General features: G+C 40.4%; 1 protein-coding gene across 1 annotated transcript in view; it reads left to right on the forward strand.

Annotated features, from left to right (window-relative positions):
• Positions 1-25272, forward strand: part of LOC141117588 (uncharacterized) — a 117195-nt gene extending 91923 nt beyond the window's left edge. Inside the window, exons 6-7 of the mRNA XM_073610511.1 lie at positions 18199-18320; positions 25093-25272. Coding sequence (XP_073466612.1) covers positions 18199-18320; positions 25093-25251 — 281 coding nt within the window. The 3' untranslated portion in view covers positions 25252-25272. The remainder of the gene's footprint in view (positions 1-18198; positions 18321-25092) is intronic.
• The last annotated feature ends 998 nt before the right edge of the window (positions 25273-26270 follow it).

Raw genomic sequence — 26270 nt, forward strand, 5'->3', positions numbered from 1 at the left:
GGTGAGTGTCTGCGACCACAGGCTCAGGTAAGAGATGGATGCCGGCATATTTTTCATACCTGTTTTGTTTTGCTCTCTTTTTAGGTGATCGTGATGTTGTGGATCCAGATCCTTTCACATCAGAAAGTGCCCAGATCCTGATTGGGGAGATCATGAGGTGTAATTTAGCTTTGGAAAACCTCAAGAAAAACATCAATGATGTTATCCAAAAAAATAAGAACATCATTGATGTTTTGGGGTGAGTTTAAAACCCCTCAAAATCACTTTCTTCTTTTGTGTTCTACAAATTTTAAAATGTTTTAGCGATTTTTCAAAAAGCTAAATTTGGAGGATGCACACAGTGTGCCAACATGTGCTATCTGTCATCTTGGGAGATCAATGGACGCATTTTGGGGGTGCAACCCCTTCCTCAATAATAAAGTAGCTGAGAGGAAGGGGTTTCTCCCCCAAAACACGTCCCTTGATCCCCCGTGATGGCAGGTCGCACATGTTGACATTGGGAACTTTGTGTGCAACTTCCAAATGTGGCTTTTCCTGGGGTGACTTCACCCCATCTGAACGCAATTTCAAACACAGTTCCTAAATACTCATGTCTGATATTGCCTTCAAGTTCTATCAAATGTGAACTTTGTAAGTTCCAGATTTGTGTCTTTCTTGTCGGTTTTTCAAGTCCTGCAGGTTTCTCCCTGTCGCCAAGTACCGCAGGGTAGCGACCAACCTCTGCTCCAGAGTGATGGCTTGCCTCATGCAGGTATCCTGCCTGCTGATATAGGGGGTCAGCGAAGCCAACAAATGGTGAAACACGGGGTCCGTCATCCTGAGAAAGTTCCTGAAATCATCAGGATTATTCTCACGGATCTCACGGAGCAAAGGCACATGAGAGAACTGGTCACGCTGAAGCAACCAATTCTTGGTCCATGAACTCCTCCCCACCCTGTTCATGGACTGGACTTGTGTCAAGGTCAGGACCCCAACACCAAGCCCCTGCACAGCACGAACTCTACGAGGAGTACGTATACGAAACATGGCTAGAAAACAGTCGGCTGCTCAGAACGAAGTAACAGAACGCACTGAAGAACAGCAAGGCCTGTGAAGAGCGACCTGAAAAACAGTAATGAACGAACAAGAAAACAATGACTAATTAAAGTCACGCAGAACTTGCTTGCATGCACTGAAGAGCAGATACAAACCCACAAGCACAAACTGAACCGCAGAAAACGATCTGAAAGCCACGAGTCTGAAAAAGCGCGAATCGTCTCTCACCAAACTTTTAATAACACGAGATTAGCAAAAGGAGCCCAAAGGGTGCCGCGCTTGGTTCTGAACTGGCCTTTTCTAGTCTCGTCGTACCTGCTTGACGTCACTGCGTTGTTGGCGATCAGAAATTCCGACAACTTTGTGCGACCGTGTGTACACAAAACAAGTTTGAGCCAACATCCGTCGGAAAAAATCCTAGGATTTTGTTGTCGGAATGTCCGAACAAAGTCCGACCGTGTGTACGGGGCATAAGGATTTAAGCTTATAGGATATTGCCTTTAGGTGATTCACATAAAATTAATAAATAGTTAACATAAGTGAAAAAATAAAGAAACAACATATGGTAAGATATGTGTTCCACGCTCAGATACTTATGAAATGAAACACATTGGTCAGTATTTAAACAAGGATGCCATAAATAGCCCAGAGCGAGCCACACTAAATAAAAAGAGACCTGGCAAGTCTTTAAATAGTATAAGGCATGTAAATATAAACAAAATGAAAGGAACTAAGAGGTCAGTTTGAAATGGGTATAAATAATGTTGTATAGCTGCAGTCAAAATGTGAAACAGCAGAGATGTCAAATATTCTATACAACTATTTGCCATATTAATCAATTAGCTGCAGGTATAGAGCTCCCTGATGCCCAATGACTGAGATGCTATATTCCCAGCCGGGGGGGGGGAGGGAGTCCCGGTGGATGTATGATTATCCACCATACAGTACACTAGGTATCAGCCTGAAGCATGTGACGGTAGCAAACCCTGTCACCGCCATCTTAAAAATGCGCGATCCCACCGGAAGCAAAGGGTCAAACATGACCCCTGACTTCACTTCTTGTGCGGCGGCCCCTGAGTAACATGTGCGCCGTAGGACCGAGGATAAGGCCACTATGGCGCATGCGCTCATACTCACACGCCATAAGCGTGCAAAGGGAATGAGGGAGGGAAAAACAAATATCCCTACCCTTCCGCCAGGGGCACCCGAATACCGCCACTAAATACCAACAATCACAGGAGGCTGATGAGCAGCGTCCGGAGCACAGAATGCTGCACCGTCCAATATAACATCAAAAGTCCCAAACACAGATGGACAAGTAATATAATGTAAACATAAATTTTGTCAAAAAACCTCTTAGAAGCACAAGAACATACATATATAAACAAACACGTGCTTCTTTTTGTGCAAGAATACAAAATGTCAAACCAGAAAAACAGCAATCAATACAATTAGGGAGGAGGGGGGAAAAAAAAATCAGTAATCAAGTTAGGTCCAGATCAGAGTGCGGATATTGGTTTCGTATCAGTTATTGTACGGTACAGTAAATGTTTCCCCCCAGAGTAAGCATACTTGGTCTTGTAGATGCATGCGGTGCCTTTGAAGAAGCAGGAAACTGCAAAACATGTTGGCCCTTCTGCATATCCAAGCATCTTGCTATTTCCTGTATCCAGCATCATCCATGGTTTATGTATAATGCTGATTATGCAATATTTTTTATACTATTATGTGATAATAAATTTAATACTTTCTTAAACAAAATTTCATTCTACCTTGGTAACAGACATTGATGTCTATCAAAAATCCCATTTTCCTAGGGGAAGCATTGTCTTCCTCCTAATTTAATTTTCTTTTTTATTACTAGGGATTTGGAGACATCTATCTGTTTCTGGATATATTCCAATAATACTCTTTTCCATATTTTCTAATAAACCATAAATACTCATGATATATATGAGAAGTAAAAAGTGATAAAGACCTACAGCAGCTGTCCACAAGGTGCTACAACCTCAAATGTCAGATAAAAATATATATACTGTATACCTGTATATATTACAGTAATGACAGTGATAAAAAACAACCAAACAAAAAAGTCATTATAAAACACGCAGTCTCTTGCAATGTTCTAAAGTGCTCCAAATGAATAGAAAGTGCTAAAGTGCTCCATATATATTGCTGTGCCGTGTGCCACAATCCCTTCTTGTGACCGAACTCACCAGAAACAATGGACCCTCAGCTTTGCAGTCTGGGGGTCAAACACACTGTGATCTGGTGATCTGGTGTTGGTAGGGTAAACTCTCTCCACACATAGAAAGGTCTTGGGGGTGACCAAAAAGATTCACCAGGCTTGATATAAACAAAATAGAGGCTGATAGTGAAGTACCGCTGAAATTCAGATTTAATGCGCAATCAAAGTGCCACTTATGAGATTGCTGGTAAAACAGGCATAGGACAGAGAATGAACTCATCCGGGTTTGCTGCAAATCGGATTGCATTCCACGAAGGGTGGAAGTAACGTCAATGGTTTGAAAAAACGGAAATGCGTCAATGCGTTTCGCCCCTCCTCCAGGGCGTCATCAAGGACATCACTTCAGGTTTTACGTAATCAATTTTATACCTGAGGAGCGGTACTGTCATGATCAGGGGTCAGGCTCAAAGACCAATTGCTATAGCAGTTGCAGGACTACCATCGACCAGCAGGATAAGTACACAGGCAGTCACCCTGGCAGATAAAACAGGCTCACCTGAGGTGAGGAGTCTAAGTACTAACCGGTGTTCACCAGAGCTCCTGATGGTGGAGATTTTGCTGCGTGTTAGTACCAGACCGCAGTCCTCAGGATCGCCCCACGAGGAGGTGAGCAAGCTGAGGTCCAGGAGCGGTTAAGCAGGTAAGGATCAAACAGAAGCGTGGTCAATAAACAAGCCAAAAGGTTGGTAACGAGTAGTTGCAGGTTGGGATCAGGCAGAAGCAAGCCATGAGTCGATAACGAGAGGTAGCAAATATGGACGGCAGCAGGGAAGACAGGAGCGAGATACTAGCTGGAGAGAGCACAATATTCTGGCAAAGAGGACGTGCAGAGACATGGCTTATATCAGGAAGTTTGTGAGAGGAGCAAAGAGTTCAAGTTTCAGCAGAAATCAAGGCACAAGGCAGGGTTGTCCAAAGGATCCGACAAGGCACTGACCAGCATCTCAGATAGCTCAGTGTGAAGATTCATTGCCAGCGACAGCTGATGTCCCAGGTTCCAGTCAAGGTTCTGACAGGTACATCCTCTCTTATTACCAATAGAATGTGACCAATTCCAATGGGTGTACAAGCGCCAACTTCCTCTACCCACATGACATTGCTTCCTGTTTGCATTTCACATGTACGATTAATTGAACACTCTAATGCCCTGTACACACGATAGGATTTTCCGATGGAGAATGTGTGATAGGACCTTGTTGTCGGAAATTCCTACTGTGTTTAGGCTCCATCACACATTTTCCATAGGAATTTCCGACACACAAAGTTTGAGAGCTTGCTTTAAAATTTTTTGATAACAAAATCCGTTGTCGGAAATTCTGATCGTGTGTACACAAATCTGACGCACAAAGTGCCACGCATGCTCAGTATGAATTAAGAAACGAAAGCTATTGGCTATTGCCCTGTTTATAGTCCCGACGTACGTGTTTTACGTCACCGCGTTTAGAGCGATCGGATTTTCCGACAACTTTGTGTGACCGTGTGTATGCAAGACAAGTTTGAGCCAACATCCGTCGGAAAAAATCCATGGATTTTGTTGTCGGAATGTCCGATCAATGTCCGACCGTGTGTACAGGGCATTAGTATACATCATGGATCCTTTCCACATAATATATAATAACATTTGATATAAAAATTATCTATATAGTATAAATAGATTTTATTAAATGTAAAACTCAAAATAAAGAAAAATGATGAAGAGAAAAAATAATTAATACAAAGAAAATAGCAAAAAATAAAATAAAATGAGAATGAAAAAAAAAAGAAAAAATAATAAAAAATAAATGAAAAATAAAGATAAAAATGAAAATGAAATAAAATAAAATAAAAATGAAAAATAAAAAAAAATTATATAAATGAAAATAAAAATTTAAAATCAAAATAAAGACAAAGATAAGGATAAAAATATAGTCTAATGCCTCTATTCAAATTGTACCAGTGGAAAGAAGAACTCATAAAATGATATTAATTCTACCAATTTGATAGGAAACAATTCAAATCAAATTCTATGTTCAAGCCAAATGGACTCATAGTATCAAGCCTATGGATCAATTTGGTTTCATTTTGGAAAATGGCCTTCTTGAGATTAGACCTCTCCAATGCGCCTCTACCTTGTTAGTTACACAAAAGGTCAACCCTCTTGGGTCTAAAATGTTTGGACAAACTGTAAAGCTTAAAACCCTTTTTGATTTTATTGACATGTTCTCTCAACCTTATCCCCAGCCTCCTTGTGGTCCTCCCTACATATTGGAGACCACAAGGACAGGACAGGAGATAGATGACATGTGTGGTTTCACAAGTAATGAATTTCTTAATCTCAAAGGATCTCCCTTGGGAGTTAGACTCAAAATGCATAGTCTCTTTTCCTATGCTTGGAGGTTCTACAAATTACACATTTTCCACAGCTAAAAAATCCCGTTCGATCTAAAATGGTAAAGGAATTTTAAGGGGGATTAATAACAGTATGTGCCAACTTCAACCGTAACGTTGGCGGTTTAATATAAATAAACTGTGATTTACCTGGTAAAATACTTTTCAACTCTCTATCCTTTAGTAACAGGGGCCAATGTTCTCTAATTACTTATTCAAACTGTTTATATTGTCGGTTGTATCCTGTCATAAAAACCATCCCATAGTCCCTTCTTTCATTTTATTTTTTCTTAAATAGATGTTCCCTATTTCTTATTGTTTCTTTTGTTCTCTTTAAATCTTTGAGATTGTAACCCTTTTCATTAAATCTTTCTAAAATTATTTCAGTCTGTGCATTATAATCCTCTCTCTTATCGCAATTCCTTCTCACCCTCAGCATCTGGCTTTTGGGAATACCACCTAACCATCTTGGATGGTGACAACTCCCTATCGGATGTAACCATTTCTATCGACAGCTTTAAAATACGTCCGGGTTTGTAATTTGCCATTCTCTTTGTATATGACAAGATCCAGGAAGTTGACTGCTTCATAACCAGAAGTTTTGGAAAAAAAGATGCCATAGGAATTGTCCTCCAAATTACAAAACTATTCCTGTGATCCTGCCCACACAATCAGGATGTCATCTATATATCTTTTGTAGAATTTTAATTCTGGTATGTTTTTGTCGTAGATGGCTTCCTTCTCCCAGCGGCTCATAAAAAGTTTTGCCACTGACGGGGCATATTTAGCCACCATGGCTACACTCTTCTGCTGTCTATAATACCTCTTCTCATGCCAGAACAAATTATGGCTCATTGCCAGGTCAAGTGCCTGTAATAGAAACTCCTTCTGCTTGTGTCAGTCTTCCCCAGGGCCCATCTAACTGCTTCCAATGCCTTATGTTGTTGGATATTAGTGTATAATGAGTTAACAATATTAGACCCTCTCCAATGCGCCTTTACCCTTACCTCCAAATGATTGGACAAACTGTGATGCTTAAAACCCTTTTTGATTTTATTGACATGTTCTCTCAACCTTATCCCCAGCCTCCTTGTGGTCCTCCCTACATATTGAAGACCACAAGGACAGGACAGGAGATAGATGACATGTGTGGTTCCACAAGTAATGAATTTCTTAATTGCAAAGGATCTCCCTTCGGGGTTATGCTCAAAATGTGTATTCTTTCTTTTCCTATGCTTTGAGGTTCTACAATTTACACATTTTCCACAGCTAAAAAATCCAGTTTGATCTAAAAAAGTAAAGGACTTTTTAGGGGGTTTAATAACATTATGTGCCAACTTCAACTGTAACGTTGGCGGTTTGGTATAAACTGTGGTTTACCTGGTAAAATACTTTTCAACTCTCTATCCTTTAGTAACAGAGGGCAATGTTCTCTAATTATTTTTTCGAACTATTTATATTGTCAGGTGTATCCTGTCATAAAAGCCACCCCATAGTCCCTTCTTTTCTTTTTTTTCTTTTTTCTCCCATAGGGAGTTGTCACCATCCAAGATGGTTAGGTGATATTCCCAAAAGCCAGATGCTGAGGGTGAGAAGGAATTGCGATAAGAGAGAGGATTATAATGCACAGACTGAAATAATTTTAGAAAGATTTCATGAAAAGGGTTACAATCTCAAAGATTTAAAGAGAACAAAAGAAACAATAAGAGATATAGATAGGGAGCATCTATTTAAGAAAAGATAAAATGAAAGAAGGGACTATGGGATGGTTTTTATGACAGGATACACCCGACAATATAAACAGTTTGAATAAGTAATTAGAGAACATTGGCCTCTGGTACTAAAGGATAGAGAGTTGAAAAGTATTTTATCAGGTAAATCACAGTTTATTTATATCAAACTGCCAACGTTACGGTTGAAGTTGGCACATAATGTAAGTAATCCCCCTTAAAAGTCCTTTACTTTTTTTTTTACAATCTTTTTATTAAGTTTTTACAAATAGGCAATACAAACATACAGTGGTGGTATATCCACACCAAAACAGAAAAAAAAACAAAAAAACATCTTATAATAACATTTTGCAGACTATCATAACTATAGCATCAAACAAACAAAGGGATGGCCAGGGGGTACAACATGAAGACATCTCCTACACATACCCCAAATTTTTTTTTTTTTTTTAGATTAAGGTTCCATTTGCCCCCTAATTTCCAGGCGATTCCCTAAATGTTCATAGGATCATATCCCAAAATTGGCGAATTTGGGGACATTTCCACCATATGTGTAGCAGGGATCCCTTGGCAGCATGACATCTCCAACATTTATCTGATGTGTCTGGATATATTCGTTGCATAGTTGTTGGACATTGATACCAGCGGGAGACAAGCTTATAGCTTGTCTCTTGGGCTTTAATTGTCGATGACAGACAATGTGTGTAAGTAAATGATTTCTCCCACTCTTCTGTTCCAATTTGAGTATTAAGTTCACGTGCCCATTTATTTTTGAATTCTGGGGGCTCAGGGTGATTTTTTAGGATAAGAATCTTATATATTGCTGATAAAACATGTTTTGGTTTGTTACTTTGCAATAGGATGGACTTGAACATATTTAGGTCTCTATTGAGGGAATGGTTTGGAGAAATAGAAGATAGAAATGACAATAATTGTTGATATTCCATCCATTGCATAAATGAAGGCTGATGCGTTGATATTAGGTTCAATATGGGTGGTAATTTACCCTGGAAAAGAATCTGGCTCACTCTTCGGTAAGATTCCTTATTCCATATGAGAAAATGATTCCGGTCTACTGCAGGTGGGAATTGTGGATTGCCAAATAAAGGTGTGATTGGTCCTATCTGTGAAGAAAGCCCTAACCGCAAGATCATTTTGGACCACAGGCTCAATAGGTGAGATGAAAGAGAGGGTGGAGAAAGGGTCGTATCTCGGTGGTTACCCTGAAAGGGTAAATCTAACCAAAGAAGAGCCTGAAGGTCAAACTGATTCAGCCCCTGTTCTATTGATACCCATTGTTTGGTATCCACGTGATGAAACCAGCTTACTAATCTGGTCAGGACTGCCGCCACATAGTAAAAATAGAGATTCGGTGCACCCGCTCCTCCTTTCGTTTTAGGTAATGTTAGCGTTTTCCAATTTAATCTAGATCTCTTATTACCCCAAATAAACTTAATCAAAGCGGATTGTAGAGTAGAAAAAAAGGATCTAGGAATAGTAACAGGAATATTTTGAAAGAGATATAAAAATTGCGGTATTATGTCCATTTTCACTATATTGACCCTCCCAAACCATGAGTATTGTTTTGAATCATATTTTTTTAGATCTTGTAGAGTACGTTGCATTAAGGGAATATAATTTGTCAAATATAGCTGGGTCAGATCTGATGGAATATTAATTCCTAAGTACCTTATTGCAGAAGAGCAAAATCTGAATGAAAAGTTATTTTTCAACATCGTCACTTGATGTGGTAAAAGTGTCACATTGAGAATTTCAGATTTTGAAACATTTACCTTAAAATTACTCAGAGCTCCAAAGCACTGGAATTCCGATAGAATAGAGGGCATAGAAATATGTGGATTGGTAATATAAAGTAGCAGGTAGACGGCAAACAAAGCAAGTTTTATTTCCTGTTGGTCTAGCTTTATACCTGTAATTGAGGGGTTCTGTCTGATTGCTATTGCTAAATGTTCCATTACTAGAACATAAAGCAAAGGAGATAGGGGGCATCCCTGATGGGTGCCATTTTTTATAGGGAAACTTGTGGTCAGTGAGCCATTGATCCTAATTCTAGCGTTTGGTTTAGTGTATAATGCCAAAATCTTATTAAGTAAATTTGGACCCATCCCTATTTGCTTTAGTGAATGCTCGAGAAAAGGCCACCCAACCCGATCAGAAGCTTTCTCCGCGTCGACCAAGAGGAGGCATGCTGGTATTTTAGCCATTTGGGCATGGCCCATTAGTAAGAAAGTTTTTATTGTATTGTCACGTGTTTCCCTTCCTTGCACAAATCCGGTCTGGTCATTATGTATCAAGTTAGGTATGAAGGATTGGAGACGTGACGCAATCAATTTGGCATAAATTTTTATATCTACTCCAATTAAAGATATTGGACGATAACTAGAACATAATGTTAAGTCTTTATCTGGTTTGGGAATCAAAGTGATATGGGCTTCCAATGTTTGGGTCGGGAATGTGTTTGTAGATGAGATGGAATTAAACACCTGTAGCATAAATGGAGACAAATATTCTTTTATATGTTTTATAAAATTTTGGAGTGAATCCATCTGGGCCAGGACTCTTCCCTGATGGAATGTCTGTAATTACTCCAAGTAGTTCTTCCATTGAGAAAGGGTTGTCCAATAATTCCCTATGGTCATCTTCTAATGTTGGAATAGAGGTTTCTTGTACTTAGTCTTCAGTGCTACAAGTTTTTGATCCCTCGTTCTCTACAAAGGATGATTGGGCCAAGTTGTAAAGAGCTGAAAAATATTCTCTAAATGTTTGATGGAGACTTTGTGGGTCTGAAGTAATTTCCCCCGATGACTTCCTTATGCTAGCTATAAAGGTCTGAGGAGGACGAGGATGTAATATTCGTGCTAAATGTCTCCCACATTTGTTTCCATATCTATAATTATTTAAGGCACATTTCTATTGGTATGAACTATGCGATTCTGCCATATGCTGCAATAAGGATGCCCTTGTAGACATTATGTTGGCTAATACTTCTGGAGACTGTGAGGCTTTATGTAATGTTTCTAGTGTATGAAGCTTTAACAGGGAATTTTGAATGGCCACCGATCTTTCTTTTTTAAAAGTTGGATGTTGGATGAATAACCCTCATAGGACCGCTTTAAGAGCTTCCCATTTTAATGGTAGTGCAGTCTCATCCTGTTCATGATCAGAAACAAAGTTACCAATTGCTTCTATAATTGCTTTATGACAGATTGGATCAGACATAAGTCTATCGTTTAAACGCCAAGACCAGCTTGTGCCTCGAGTCTGGGGGAGATATATTGATAGAAATACAGGTGAATGGTCAGACCAAATAAATGACCCTATTTCCATTGAGGGGTTCCACTCCAAAACCTTTAGACTTGATAAGAAATAGTCTAGCCTACTGTAAGATTTATGTGCTGATGAGAAATATGAATAATTACGATCTGTGGGATATAGAATCCGCCACAAATCAAGAAGTCTATGGTCAAACAATTGTTTCTTCAGGGCCCTCAGCTGGGAATAAGAGATATTGGAGCGTTGGTCAGAGGTGTCTAACTGAGGCTCCAAGGCTAAATTGAGATCTCCTCCTACAAGAATGACGCCTTCAGCGAAATCTGCTAAAAGATGAAGATAACGAGAAATGGTCATGGTTTGGTCCTAATTCGGAATGTAAAAATTGGCAATTGTGAAGAGTTTATCCCATATCCGGAATTTAAGTAAAAGGTATCTACCATTGGTATCAGCTATATGTCCTTTACTTTTTTAGATCAAACAGGATTTTTTTAGCTGTGGAAAATGTGTAATTTGTAGAACCTCCAAGCATATGAAAAGAGACTACGCATTTTGAGTCTAACTCCCAAGGTAGATCCTTTTAGATTAAGAAATTCATTACTTGTGGAACCACACATGTCATCTATCTCCTGTCCTGTCCTTGTGGTCTCCAATATGTAGGGAGGACCACAAGGAGGCTGGGGATAAGGTTGAGAGAACAATAAAATCAAAAAAGGGTTTAAGGGATTTAAGCATCAAAGTTTGTCCAATCATTTTAGTTCCACAATAAAGACCCAAGAGGGTTGACCTTTTGTGGAACTGACAAGGTAGAGGTGCATTGGAGACGGTCTAATCTCAAGAAGGCCATTTCCCAAAATGAAACCAAATCGATCCATAGGCTTGGTACTATGAGCCCATTTGGCTTGAACATAGAACTTGATTTGAATTGTTTTCTATCAAACTGGTAGAATTAATATCGTCTGAGTTTTTCTTTCCACTGGTACAATTTGAATAGAGGCATTGCACTATATTTTTATCTTCATCATTATTTTTTTTCATTTATATTTATTTTTATTTATTTTTCATTTTTAATATATATATATATATATATATATATATATATATATATATATATATATATATATATATATATATATATATATATATATATATTTATTTTCATTTTTATTTTATATTTATTTATTTATTTATTTATTTATTTTTATTTTCATTCTTATTTTTTTTTATTTTTTTTTTTGATTTTCTTTGTGTTCATTTATTTTTCTCTTCATCTTTTTTTCTTTATTTTGAGTTTTACATTTAATAAAATCCATTTATACTATAAAGATACTATATAGATAATTTTTATATTTTTATATCAAATTTGATTGTATATTATGTGGAAAGGATCCATGATGTATACTAAGAGTTTTTTAATGAATCTTACATGTGAAATGTAAACAGGAAGTGATACCATTTTAGTAGAGGAAGGTGGCGCTTGTACACCCATTGGAATTGATGCCCTGGAGGAGGGGCTAAACGCATTGACGCATTTCTTGGTTTTCCAACCATTGACGCTGCTTCCGCCCTCCGTGGAACGCACGCCGATTTGCGGCGAACCCGGATGAGTTCATTCTCTGTCCTATGCCTATTTCAATGGTACTTCACTATCAGCCTCTATTTTATTTACATCGAGCCTGGTGGATCTTTTTGGTCACCCCCAAGACCTTTCTATGTGTGGAGAGCCTTCTGAGGAGTTCTACTAACCTACTAACTACTAACTACTAACACCAGATCACCAGATCACAGCGTGTTTGACCCCCAGACTGCAAAGCTGAGGGTCCATTGTTTCTGGTGAGTGGGGTCACAAGAGGGGAATGTGGCACACAGCACAGCAATATATATGGAGCAGTTTAGCACTTTCTATCCATTTGGAGCACTTTAGCACGTTGCAAGAGACTGCGTGTTTTATATTGGCTTTTTTGTTTGTTTGTTTTTTAGCACTGTCATTACTGCAAGCACTGTATATATAGTGTTAGTTTTCTGCCACACATAGTGTTTTGCTTTTAGTCCAAAAAGTAAAATGTTGGTCTCATCTGACCAGAGCATCTTCTTCCACATGCTTGCTGTGTTCCCCACATGGCTTCTCGCAAACTGCAAACAGGACTTCTTATGGCTTTCTTTCAACAATGGCTTTCTTCTTGCCACTGTTCCATAAAGGCCAGATTTGTGGAGTGCCCGACTAATAGTTGTCCTGTGGACAGATTCTCCCACCTGAGCTGTGGATCTCTGCAGCTCCTCTAGAGTTACCATGGACCTCTTGGCTGCTTCTCTGATGAATGCTCTCCTTGCCCAGCCTGTCAGTTTAGGTGGAGGCCATGTCTTGGTAGGTTTGCAGTTGTGCCATACTCTTTCCATTTTCGGATGATGGATTGAACAGTGTTTCATGAGATGTTCAAACCTTGGGATATATTTTTATAACCTAACCTTTTTTAAACTTCTCCACAACTTTATCCCTGACCTGTCTGGCGTGTTCCTTGGCCTTCATGATGCTGTTTGTTTACTAATGTTCTCTAACAAACCTCCGTGGGCTTCACAAAACAGCTGTATTTATAATGAGATTCAATTACACACAGGTAGACTCTACTAATTAGGTGACTTCTGAAGGCAATTGGTTCCAGTAGATTTTAGTTAGGGGTATCAGAGTAAAGGGGGCTGAATACAAATGCCCCCCACACTTTTCACAGATTTATTTGTAAAAAAAATTGAAAACCATTTATCATTTTTCCTTCCACTTCACAATTATGTGCCACTTTGTGTTGGTCTATCACATAAAATCCCAATATAATCCATTTACGTTTTTGGTTGTAACATGACAAAATATGGAAGATTTCAAGGGATATGAATACTTTTTCAAGGCACTGTATATCAGTCTCATCATCTCTGTCCAATAAACAGGGAGCTGACCTGAGAAAAACAGCAGTGCTAAAATGGGAAGTTGAATATCTGGCCAAAATGACAAATCTTTTGGCAGATAAAGCAATACATGTATGTGTTTTTCAACTATTTATTTTTTATGTCTGCCTGTGGTTTCACCTTAAAGTGAGACTAAATTCCCTTGTATGATTTTTACCTACAGGTAAGCCTATATTACGGCTTACCTTTAGGTACAGTAAATACAGTATCTCCTAAACGTACATATAGCGGTACCCCAGTAGGGGCTGTGAAAGTTGTGGTCCACCTGTCACCCTGCCCAGCACGGCACTTACTTCCCGGTACATTTGCAACAATGAACAGTCCATGGGCTTGTTTTTGTTTATTTTATTGACGGAATTTAACTTGGATGCGGTAAAGGAAATATGGGATGTCCAGAGAATTATGGAACAAACAATTGGCGGATTGTATATCAATCAATCGGGATGAACTATGTACACTCCTTGTACATCTCACTATTCCAGACTCATCCTGCACAAACTTGCTTGCAGACTATTGCACTCACTTCCTTCTGTACGACATCTTGCTCAAAGGGTCAGCTAGCACATGGTTTTGGTAGTTGGGCCTAACACTGACACAGTCAGGACTTTTAGAACTGCCTTTTGCAGGCAGGGACCACGGGCCCCTTTAAGTGTAGAGAAAAGTTCTGGGCTAGCTATCCCTAGATGGACTACTGCTCCCAGTCAGCCCTCTTAAGGCTCTGCCAGCCCTCCTGGCTGCAGCTGCCCGACTTCACTGCCAATGACATTACAATCCATCCTGCTGGCTCTGCATCCATCCCAGACTGCATGCTCCCAGTCCTCCTGACTACACATGTCACTCACCAGCCCTCCTGGCTGTGACCAGCTGTTCCTCTCCTTGAAGACTTGCCCGGCAATGCTAGCCCCTGCTGTCCTCTCCTTACTTCTGGTCAGGACACATCCACGATTTCGTGACCGCTCCCGAGCCCCGGGCCCAAGGTCACCCCCCAGACTGGGGAGTTCCCTCAAAGGCCCCCAACAGCTTAGCACTCCATCTTCAAGCTCTGAACAACTCCAACAACTCCTCCCCAGCTGGGCTGACCCTGGGTATTTATGCCTGCCCCCTGCCAATCCAGGTTGGGGATTGGTCAGGGCTCCATAAAACACCCCAGGCAGCTCCACCTCTCCTCCCCTCCTCTCCTTCTAGATCCTTCTAGAAGGAAGCGGGAGGTCTCAGTGATGCTGCCTGTGATTCACCAGCTGCTTTACTCTGAGCCACTCCCAGCCCACACAAACCTGCTAGCCAGGCCTGCCTAAATTTATCTATGTGAAGAAAGTGAAAGATGGGGTGAATGGTGCTCCCTATTTAAAATTAAGTGAACTAAATGTGTAACAAAAAGTGCAAAACATCCACTGTGATGCACTATAAGTGATACCCCTTTACAAATAAAAATGATAATACTAAAACATATCATTTAGAACTCCGTGATACCACTCAATTATAATGTTAGACATATGAACAATAGTGTATCAATCTGTACCAGATGTGCATCATATCAAGTCCAGTGTAGTAAGCATAAATATATATAATATAAATTAAACACCAAAAAAATCCAAAAAATGATCCAAAAAATGATAAACACTGAAATGTTGAAAAACGGTTTTGCAAAATGAAAAGGTGTTGCAAAAAAGGTTTGCTATAAAACAGTTCAAACTGCTGGTGACTCCTGTGCTCAAGTTGACCGGTGACTTCTGTGCTCCCCCTATGGTTCCGCACTCACCAGCTCCTCATACCCCTACGGGGGTGACAGGCATTAAGGAACATCAAAGGTGGTCTTCGTGGATAGTCTCTTGTGGTCCCTCTGCCACTGGTCTGTGTTTCCACTAAAGCAGGACGACCGGATCAATCAGTCACACAGCACAGCCTCTACCACCATATCCAAAGAAGGGGGGGGGGCGGTTTTTCTTCAGGGATAAATCCTCATTGGAAGAGATAAAACTCCCATAGTGTAGTATTTTAGTAAAAAATGCTTTTATTAAAAAGCATAAGAAGAACCAAAGGAACGTCTTATAAAAGCTAAAAAACACTAGAGCTATGGGCGATAGGTAACCAGGAAGAGCTGTCTCGCAGGGTGTGGTCCAGCTGCGTTCCAAGCTCCCTGTCTCCGTAACAGAAGTGACGTAAGTGCGTAGCCCCACCTTGCACGTTTCGTCATCGACGTTTTCAAAGGCGGAGCCATCTTGCTACGTCAAATGGTTTATATAGCGAGCGGACATGCCGGGTCCTCCCCTCTCCCACTGCTAAGGAGGAGTTTAATGGGCGTGATGAATTAACCGACCCCTCCCTCATGGGCAGACCGTAATAGAGAGTGGGGGAAAGCAAGGGCCATCCTATTACGGTCTGCCCATGAGGGAGGGGTCGGTTAATTCATCACGCCCATTAAACTCCTCCTTAGCAGTGGGAGAGGGGAGGACCCGGCATGTCCGCTCGCCTACATAAACCGTTTGACGTAGCAAGATGGCGCCGCCTTTGAAAATGACGAAATGCGTAAGATGGGACTACGCACTTACGTCACTTCTGTTACAGAGACAGGGAGACTTGGAACGCAGCTGGACTGCACGCTGCAAAACAGCTCTTCCTGGTTACCTATCGCCCATAGCTCTAGTGTTTTTTAGCTTTTAAAAGACGTTCCTTTGGTTCTTTTTATGTTTTTTAATAAAAGCATTTTTTACTATAATACTACACTATGAGAGTTTTATCTCTTCCAGTGAGGATTTATCCCTGAAGAAAAACCGCCCCCCCTTCTTTGGATATGGTGGTAGAGGCTGTGCTGTGTGACTGACTGATCCGGACGTCCCGCTTTAGTGGAAACACAGACCATTGGCAGAGGGACCACAGGAGACTATCCACGAAGACCATCTTTGATGTTTCTTAATGCCTGTCACCCCCGTAGGGGTATGAGGAGCTGGTGAGTGGGGAACCATAGGGGGAGCACAGAAGTCACCGGTCAACTTGAGCACAAGAGTCACCAGCAGTTTGAACTGTTTTATAGCAAGCCCTTTTTGCAACACCTTTTCTTTTTGCAACACCGTTTTTCAACATTTCAGTGTTTATCATTTTTTGGATCATTTTTTGGATTTTTTTGGTGTTTAATTTATATTATATATATTTATGCTTACTACACTGGACTTGATATGATGCACATCTGGTATAGATTAATACACTATTGTTCATATGTCTAACATTATAATTGAGTGGTATCACTGAGTTCTAAATTATATGTTTTAGTATTATAATTTTTATTTGTAAAGGGGTATCACTTATAGTGCATCACAGTGGATGTTTTGCACTTTTTGTTACACATTTAGTTCACTTAATTTTAACTAGGGAGCGCCAATCACCCCATCTTTCACTTTCTTCACATTTATTAGCCCTCTAGGGGGTTTATTAGGGGAGGCTGCATACCTTCTTTTCTTTCCAAAGCGCAGAGCTTTTTGCATTGTATTCTAAATTTATCTATGCTTAAAAAAAATCCTAACCTCTTGCACTTACCTAATGTAGAGGGTGCTACATACACTGTTTAGGAAATATTTTCTTTAGATGCAGTTGGTGATGTCACCAGCGCATGTGCTCTGAAGGAATGGCATACCCGTGCCGTTTCTTCAGAGCCGTGCCGTAAATAGCAACTCCCGTGCGCGGGAGTGACGTCACCTCTGGCTCGTCCATTCATATAGCCGAAGCTTGCAAACCCGGAAAGAAGACTGGGGGAAGATGAAAGCGCCTTCAGCAGTGATAACGCACCGCTGGAGGGCTTCTTTTCAGGTAAGTCTGTCATAATGTGCTAGTCTGTGATGCATACAAAACCTAGCATGTGCAGAGTGCCTCCAAGGCTCTGTTCTATCAGGAGATGGATTGGGAACAGTGGAAAACAGTGGAAGAAAAGAAGGATCATTGAAGACAGGATCAAATAGCCTTTTTACACAATGTGCAGGAATAACCCCTTAGGTTCCACAGTGAGTATAACACACATGCTTTACTGTATATACAGACTGATTTTACTGTTGTGGGTTTAGTAATACTTTAATAAGCTGGGATGTGGGCGAAAATGCTATGCTTGATGTAATGGATATACCTTTAATACAATATTAAAGTCATTTTGTTATGCTGTTTATTAAGCCTTGACATTTATGTGACATGCTGTGCCCAAAATAAAGAATTTAAAATATGTACATAATAAAAATGTGATCTTAATAAAATTTAAAAAAAATGTGATTATCTGTTCAATGTGGTATTAAAAAACTGGTAAAAACTGTACAAAAGCATATAGTCTCTGGAAATAGGTGCGGATGTTCCTTGATGTCAATTAATGTGGTCCAACTGATGGACCTGTCATTCTTACTGATTTTTGATGGGCTATATCTGCTGTTTGGCTATCATGTCAGTCAGTCACCTATAAAACAGGAAGGAAGACATGGACAGGTCTTCAAAGTACACATTTCATCCATTGTTTCAGCTAGACCTTTTAAAAACTGAGCCTGCAGTTTCTTAGAGATGAATTTTATATGTCTATTATGTGTTTTGTTCCAAATATAGAAACTCACAAAGAAAATTTCACTTTTGGTGAATACATCTTTATCATAATCATGGTTTCCATTGGGATATTGATCTGTATATGGTTGGGTAGAATCGTCTGTGCAATTTATAGAAGATGTAAGGTAAGTTAAACCCATTCCCATTCCCTTTACTTGCTTCATATGCGAAGAATTATCAACATATTGCAGAAATATTTCTCACACATGTTTAAGTATCTACCTTTGACTGTTCAAACTGTAATAACAAATATGACCAGCCTTTCTCAACCAGAGTTCCATAGAACCATAGGTTTCCTCCATATGTTGCTAAGGTTTCCTTGAGCAATGAGCAACTTCTGCCTCTCAGAGTTGCCACTGTCACCACTGATCTTTTTAGCTATCTGTAAGAAGATAATTCTTTCCAATGCCTACAAATTTAAGGCGCATTCTTCTCAAAGACTATGAATGCAAGGACCACTCTTCCTGAAGACTATGAATGTAAGGAGCATTCTTTTCAAAGACCATGAATGTAAGGAGCATTTTTTCTAAAGTTCATGAATTTAAGAAGCATTCTTCTCGAAGAAAGGAGCATTCTTCCCAAAGATTATGAATGTAAGGAGCATTCTTCCCAAAGACCATAAATGTAAGGAGCATTCTTCCCAAAGACCATGAATGGATGGGGCATTCTTTCCAAAGACCATGACGGTAAGGAGCAATCTGTCCAAAGACCATGAATGGGGCATCTTTACGAGTGACCACTACACAAAGATACTGTGAGCCGTAGATATAATAATTATTCACAGAGCCTGGAAAGTTATTTAAAAGGTTCCTCCATGTTAAAAATGTTGAGAAAGGCTGATCTAGACATACCAAGCTCAGTCTTTTAATGAAGACATGTACAATCCTGGTTCCTCTTTTAGTGACAACTGCATGTCAAAGTTCCCACTGCCACCATTGATCTTTTTAGTTATCTGTAAGAAGATAATTCTTTCCAATGTCTACAAATTTAAGGAGCATTCTGCTCCAAGATCATTAATGTAAGGGGCATTCTTCCCTAAAACCATGAATGCAAGGAGCATTCTTCCTGAATACCATGAATATAAAGAGTATTTTTTCCAAAGACCATAAATTTAAGGTAGGGCTGCAACTAACGATTATTTTCATAATCGATTAGTTGGCCGATTATTGTTTTGATTAATTGGATAATAACCTTAATAAAAGTGTGGTGTATAATTTAGTTAATATGTAAAGTTAAAAAAAAAGGCAATTTATTCTTAAATACCTATAGGCAGTGGTAAATATAAATACCGTATTTATCGGCGTATAACACGCACCGGCGTATAACACGCACCCCAATTTAGGAGGGAATTTTAAGGAAAAAAAACTTTTAGGAGGGAAGTTGAAGGGAAAAAAACTTACATTTAAATGCCCTTCATTGCAGCCTTGTCAATGCAGCCATGTCAGTGCAGCCTTGTCAGTGCAGCCATGTCAGTGCAGCCTTGTCAGTGCAGCCTTGTCAGTGCAGCCTTCCCCAGTGCAGCCTTGTCAGTGCAGCCTTCCCCAGTGCAGCCTTGTCAGTGCAGCCTTGTCAGTGCAGCCTTCCCCAGTGCAGCCTTGTCAGTGCAGCCTTCCCCAGTGCAGCCTTGTCAGTGCAGCCCTCCCCAGTGCAGCCTTGCCCCAGTGCAGCCTTGCCCCAGTGCAGCCTGGGATCCCCTGTCCCTGCTTCCAGGGCTTCAAAATCGCGGTCCGCGATTTGAAAATGGCGCCGCCGGCGCCGAAGTACACAGAGCCGGTCCTCGGCTCTTTCCGGCGGCTCTCGTTTACTTTCGGCTCCACTCGTAGTCCCGAGCGGAGCTATCCGAGTAGGTTCGGATAGCTCCGCTCGGGACTACGAGTGGGGCCGAAAGTAAACGAGAGCCGCCGGAAATTGCCGAGGACCGGCTCTGTGTACTTCGGCTCCGGCGGCGCGATTTTGAAATTTGGACAGCTCGGGATCGGCGGGGATCGGCGTATAACACGCACCTGCGACTTTCCCCTGATTTTAAGGGGAAAAAAGTGCGTGTTATACGCCGATAAATACGGTAACCAACTATATGGATGGGGAGCAAAATCTCTAATCCACTGTGTATACTATTAGAGGTTGAATCAGAGATCAAGTTTTTTATTTAAAGAACAAAAAATTAAAGACTTTTGCTGATTTTCAGACAGAACTGTAATATATTATGTATGACAGACTCCCTTGTCATAGGCAGGTGGCTTGATAAAAGCTACCTGTGCCTGCTGTCACTTATGATGGCCATACAAAAACAATGTCTTACTTCAAAAAAATTTTCACTTTTAAGAACCTTTGTTCGATTTTCTAATCATTAGTGGGGTTAAATCGACGTTCATTTTGGACCACAGTGATGGGAAAATTCGAGGAGCAGCAATAGAAAATGTCTTGGTTAAAGGAATTTTCAGACAGTCTATGTGGTTTTCATTCAGAAATTACAATAATTTCAAAACTGAATGTTAAAAACAAGTGAAATTTTCAAATTACATTCTTTCATTCAGCTAATGTACAAAGATTTTTCATATGAATATTCTCATCGGAAAATCAATACGTGTATGACCAGCATAAGGCTTAGTTAACACCTATGCAGTTTGCTTTTGATCGGTTTCTGCAGTGCTTTTTGCTGTGCATTTTTGCACATGTGATTTTGCTGCGATTTGCGTTTTGCATTTCTTATGGGGTTTTTTTGGTCAATTTGATTTTGGGTGGATTAAAAAAAGCAAATCTTGACAAAAACGCACTACATGCTTTTCTGCAGCTTCTCCATTGAAGTCTATTGAACCAAACAAGCAAAAAAAAGCACCGTTTTGCAATGAAAAAAGTCCCTTTCCAAATACGCAGTGGCTGAAAAAAGCATAGATGTGAACTAGGGGTCAGACATGAAGCTATATGAAGAGTGGAAGGGAGATAGAAATCTTTTATAAAAAGCTGAGACCTTTTTTTTTTTCTCGGATATGATCATTTTAAATATAATGCACAATACTGGTAAAAGTTTACTTTAAATGTAATTGTAATGCCTTATATTACCTCTAGTCTATCAGCCTCCACCATTTCTGGGTTCAGATGCTGATCTTCCCTGCACAGTCTTTTAAAGTGATTTTTTTTTTTTTAAACAAACATGTTATACTTACCTGCTCTGTGTAATGGTTTTTCACAAAGCAGCCGTTATCCTCCTCTTTTGAAGTCCTCCACCAATACTTCTGGCTCCTCCTGCCTTCAGAGTGCCCCAATAACAGGCTATAAAAGTATAGTCTAGAGTGTCCCTATAGTAAGGTAAAAAAAACACCTGCCTTTAGAACCACTCACTTCCTGCCCAGGACTACTCATGTCCCATGAGGCATTGCCCCTTGCATGTTCACAAGTTCTTAGGCACTTACTGACATGTATGGACGGTGTACTGAGCTGTATGTGTGCTTCACTGTATTTCCGGATATGTTAACAAATAATGCATTCTGTATGCAGGCCAACTAATCGGTTGACCGATTAATCGATTATGAAAATAGTTGACAACTATTTTTATAAACAATTAGTTGTTGATTAATCGATTAGTTGTTTCAGCCCTAATTTAAGGAGCATTCTTCTCGAAGACCATGAATGCAAGGAGCATTCTTTCCAAAGACCATGAATGTAAGGATCATTCTTTCAAAAGGCCATGAATGTAAGGAGCATTCTTCCCAAAGACAATGAATGTAGGAACATTCTTTCCAAAGACCATGAATGTAAGGATCATTCTTTCCAACGACCATGAATATAAGGATCATTCTTTCTAAAGACCATGAATGTAGGAACATTCTTTCCAAAGACCATGACGGTAAACAGCATTCTTTTCAAAGACCATGAATGTAAGGAGCATTCTTCCAAAAACCATGAATGTAAAGAGCATTCTTCCCAAAGACCATGAATGGAAGGGGCATTCTTTCCAAAGACCATGAATGTAAGGAGAATTCTTCCGAAGACCATGAATGTAAGGAGCATTCTTTCAAGAGACCATGACGGTCAGGAGCATTCTTTCCAAAGACCATGAATGGAAGGATTAGTCTTTCCAAAGACCATGAATGTAAGGAGCATTCTTCCAAAGACCATGAATGGAAGGACCATTCTTTCCAAAGACCATGAATGTAAGGAGCATTCTTCCAAAGACCATGAATGTAAGGCATATTCTTCCAAAGACCATGAATGTAAGGAGCATTCTTCCCAAAGACCACGAATGGAAAGAGCATTCTTTCCAAAGACCATGAATGCAAGGAGTATTCTTTCCAAAGACCATGAATATAAAGAGCATTCTTTCCAAAGACTATGAATGTAAGGAGCATTCTTTCCAAAGACCATGAATGTAAAGAGCATTCTTTCCAAAGACCATGAATGTAAGGAATGAATGGTCTTTGGAAAGGAATGAATGTAAGGAACATTCTTTCCAAAGACCATGACGGTAAGGAGCGTTCTTTCCAAAGACCATGAATGGAAGGATCATTCTTTCCAAAGACTATGAATGCAAGGAGCATTCTTTCCAAAGACTATGACGGTAAAGAGCATTCTTTCCAAAGACCATGAATGTAAGAAACATTCCTTCCAAAGACCATGAATATAAGGAGCATCTTTACTAGTGACCATCACACTAAGCTACTGTGAGCCGTAGATATAATAATTATTCCCTGAGCCTGGAAAGTTATTTCAAAGGTTCCTCCATATTTTTTTCCTAAATCCCAAATTATTTACTTTGATAAGCTCTTAATAAATATATATCTGTTCAAAGGTACGTTCACCTCCTCCGGTAAGTGACATGACATTATTAATATCCATCTGATCCTTTCAATATCTATCTGATGAAAGTGGGTTGGTTAAGATGAGTTGCCGCACATGACAACATTTTACTCAACGTGATAATATTGCCTATACTGTAGCAAGGAACTGGCTGCCATCATTCCATATTTGTTAGAAAAATCAAAAGCTACAATCAGATTGGTTTGCATTAGCAGCACATACATTGTCCACTTCCCATAATTATTTTATGAGACCTTTGCACCCCCTCATATTACATTGTTAAAGCCCTGCCCACCCCTTCCTGTCCCCTAGTCCTGGAAACATCTCCCCATCTTCATTTCAGGGCTGCCCTGTCCTTTTCTTGCTTCTGAACGTCACTGCAGGGCTGTCCTGTCCTCTTCTCCCTGCTGAACTTCACTGCAGAGCTGCCCTGTCCTCTTCCTGCTGCTGAACTTCATTGAAGGGATGCCCTGTTCTCTTCCTGCTGCTGCAATTCATTGCAGAGCTACGCCGTTCTCTTCCTGCTGCTGAACTTCACTGCACGGCTGGCCTGTCCTCTTCTTCCTGCTGAACTTTACTTCAGCCTGCCCTGTCCTCTTTCTGCTGCTGAACTTCATTGCAGAGCTGCCCTGTCCTCTTCCTGTTGCTGAATTTTCAGCACCGTGGGGGTTAACAGCATTGCATATCTGTTCTCAGCTTCACTAAAAGTGATCCAAGGAGGAGATGCCCCCTCCTGCCCTCTGCTCAATTGAAAAAAGTTTCTTCACTAATTACACTGCTTGTAACTCAATCTATCATTGGGATAGAGAATCCTGTGACTGATCAGACTTTCACAGACACTCACAGATTGTATTATAGGTAGTGTAATCAGTGAATGGAAGAGGGGGTAGGAGAGGGTGAACCCTGTTGGACCATCTTTAGAGCAGCTGAGTCCAGAGACCTGAAGTTGTTAACCCCCCACAGTGCCAGTAGCTCAGCACCAGGAAGAGGACAGGGCAGCCCTGCAGTGAAGACTTCTACAGAATCCAGCAACCTGCACAATGTGGGACATACATCATTACAGGTAAGTCATGTAGCTAAAGCTGTAAAAGAAAAAAAAACTTTAGCTTCAGCTGCTTAGCTTTCTTGTTAAACCTTTGGGAAACGGAAGCTACACTATATTGTCAAAAGTATTGGGACGCCTATGGGGATGTTGGGGTGTATATAGGGATGTTTGACCATTCTTCCAGAAGTGCATTTGTGAGGTCAGACACTGATGTTGGAGGAGAATTCCTGGCTTGCAGTATCCGCTCTAATTCATCCCAAAGGTGTTCTATCGGGTTGAGGCCAGTCAAATTCCTTCACCCCAAACACGCTCATCTATGTCTTTATGGACCTTGCTTTGTGCACTGGTCCAAATCATTTGGTGGAGGGGGGATTATGGATAGTGTGGGGTTGTTTTTCAGCGGTTGGGCTTGGCCCCTTGGTTCCAGTGAAGGGAACTCTTAAGACGTCAGCATACCAAGACATTTTGGACATTTTCATCCTCCCAACATCGTGGGAACAGTTTGGGGATGGCCCCTTCCTGTTCCAACATGACTGCACACCAGTGCACAAAGCAAGGTCCATAAAGACATGGATGAGCGAGTTTGGGATGGAGGAACTTGACTGGCATGCACAGAGTCCTGACCTCATTCCGATAGGACACCTTTGGGGTGAATTAGAGTTGAGACTTCAAACCAGACCTCATCCAACATCAGTGCCTGACCTCACAAATGCACTTCTGGAAGAATGGTCAAACATTCCCATAGACACACTCCTAAACCTTGTGGACAGCCTTCCCAGAAGAGTTGAAGCTGTTATAGCTGCAAAGGGTGGGCCAACTCATAATTGAACCCTACGGACGAAGACTGGGATGCCATTAATGTTCATGTGTGTGTCCCAATACTTTTGGTATTATAGTGTATTTTTGGACCCAATATTGCATTTTACTAAATATTAACATCACTGATGCTTCATCACCAGGTTCCCTATTCATTTTTCTTTATGATAATCATGATAACTTATGATATGTAAGCCGGTGATATGTATTATGGTGCTTATTGTTCTAGTCTTCTGTTTTAGGAGGAAATTGAAGAAATGGGGGAAATGGAAGAAATGGGGGAATTGGAGGAAATAGAAGAAAAGGAACCCAAAAGAAGACAATACAACCAGGAGGAGCCATACAGATCCCATTTAGAATATCAGAGTGAATTGCCAAACAGTATGCAGGTTTCTGTGTAAATTTCCCTACATACTCCTCTGCCTGAACTGGAAATAACCCCCCCCCCATCACCACCACTACCTGTACCCTCCAAAAATAAGAGCCCTGGGGGTAGAGGTACCAAGTAGAGTATGGCTCAGATTACAGAATGAGGAGGTGTGGAATAGGTGATGTACAGTACAGTGTACAGAATGATAAGCGGTGGAATAGGGCAGTGCAGAATTGGGAATACAGTGTGGAAAAAAATAATTTGATGCAGATGCAGATTTTGTAAGTTTGCCCTCCTACGAAGAAATGGAGGGTCTATAATTTTTATCATAGGTGTATTTTATATAACAGAGACAAAATATCAACCAAAAATCCAGGAAAAAACACACAATACAAATGTTATAAATTGAGTTGCAGTTCAGTGAGTAAAATAAGTATTTGATCCCCTACCAACCAACACTAATTCCGACTCCCACAGACTGGCTACAGTAGGTGCTCATGAGGTACACAGATTAGTCCTTTCAATGTAGGAAGGTGCGCCTAACGACAACTCGTTATGTGCATAAAAGACACCTGTCCACAGAATCTTTCTTCCATTCAAACCTCACCATCATGGGCAAAACCAAAGAGCTGTCAAAGGACATCATTGACAAGACTGTAGACCTGCACAAGGCTGGAATGGGCTACAAGATCATCAACAAGGAGCTTGGTGAGAAGGAGACAACTTTTGGAGCAATTATTCGCAAATGGAAGAAACACAAAATAACCACCAATCGCCCTTGGTCTGGAGCTCCATGCAAGATTTCCCCTCATGGGGTAAGGATGATCATGAGAAATGTGATGGATCAGCCCAGAACTACACAAGAGGAGCTTGTGAATGATTTCAAGGCAGTTGGGACCACAGTCACCAAACAAACCATTGGTAACACAATAGGCCGCCATGGAAGGTTGCCAGTGAACATCTAAATGATTCAGAGAAGGATTGGGAGAAAGTGCTGTGGTCAGATGAGACCAAAATTTAGCTCTATGGCATTAACTTGACTCGCCATGT

The sequence above is a fragment of the Aquarana catesbeiana genome, linkage group LG13 (assembly GCF_042186555.1).
Source record: "Aquarana catesbeiana isolate 2022-GZ linkage group LG13, ASM4218655v1, whole genome shotgun sequence".
NCBI classification, from domain to species: domain Eukaryota; kingdom Metazoa; phylum Chordata; class Amphibia; order Anura; family Ranidae; genus Aquarana; species Aquarana catesbeiana.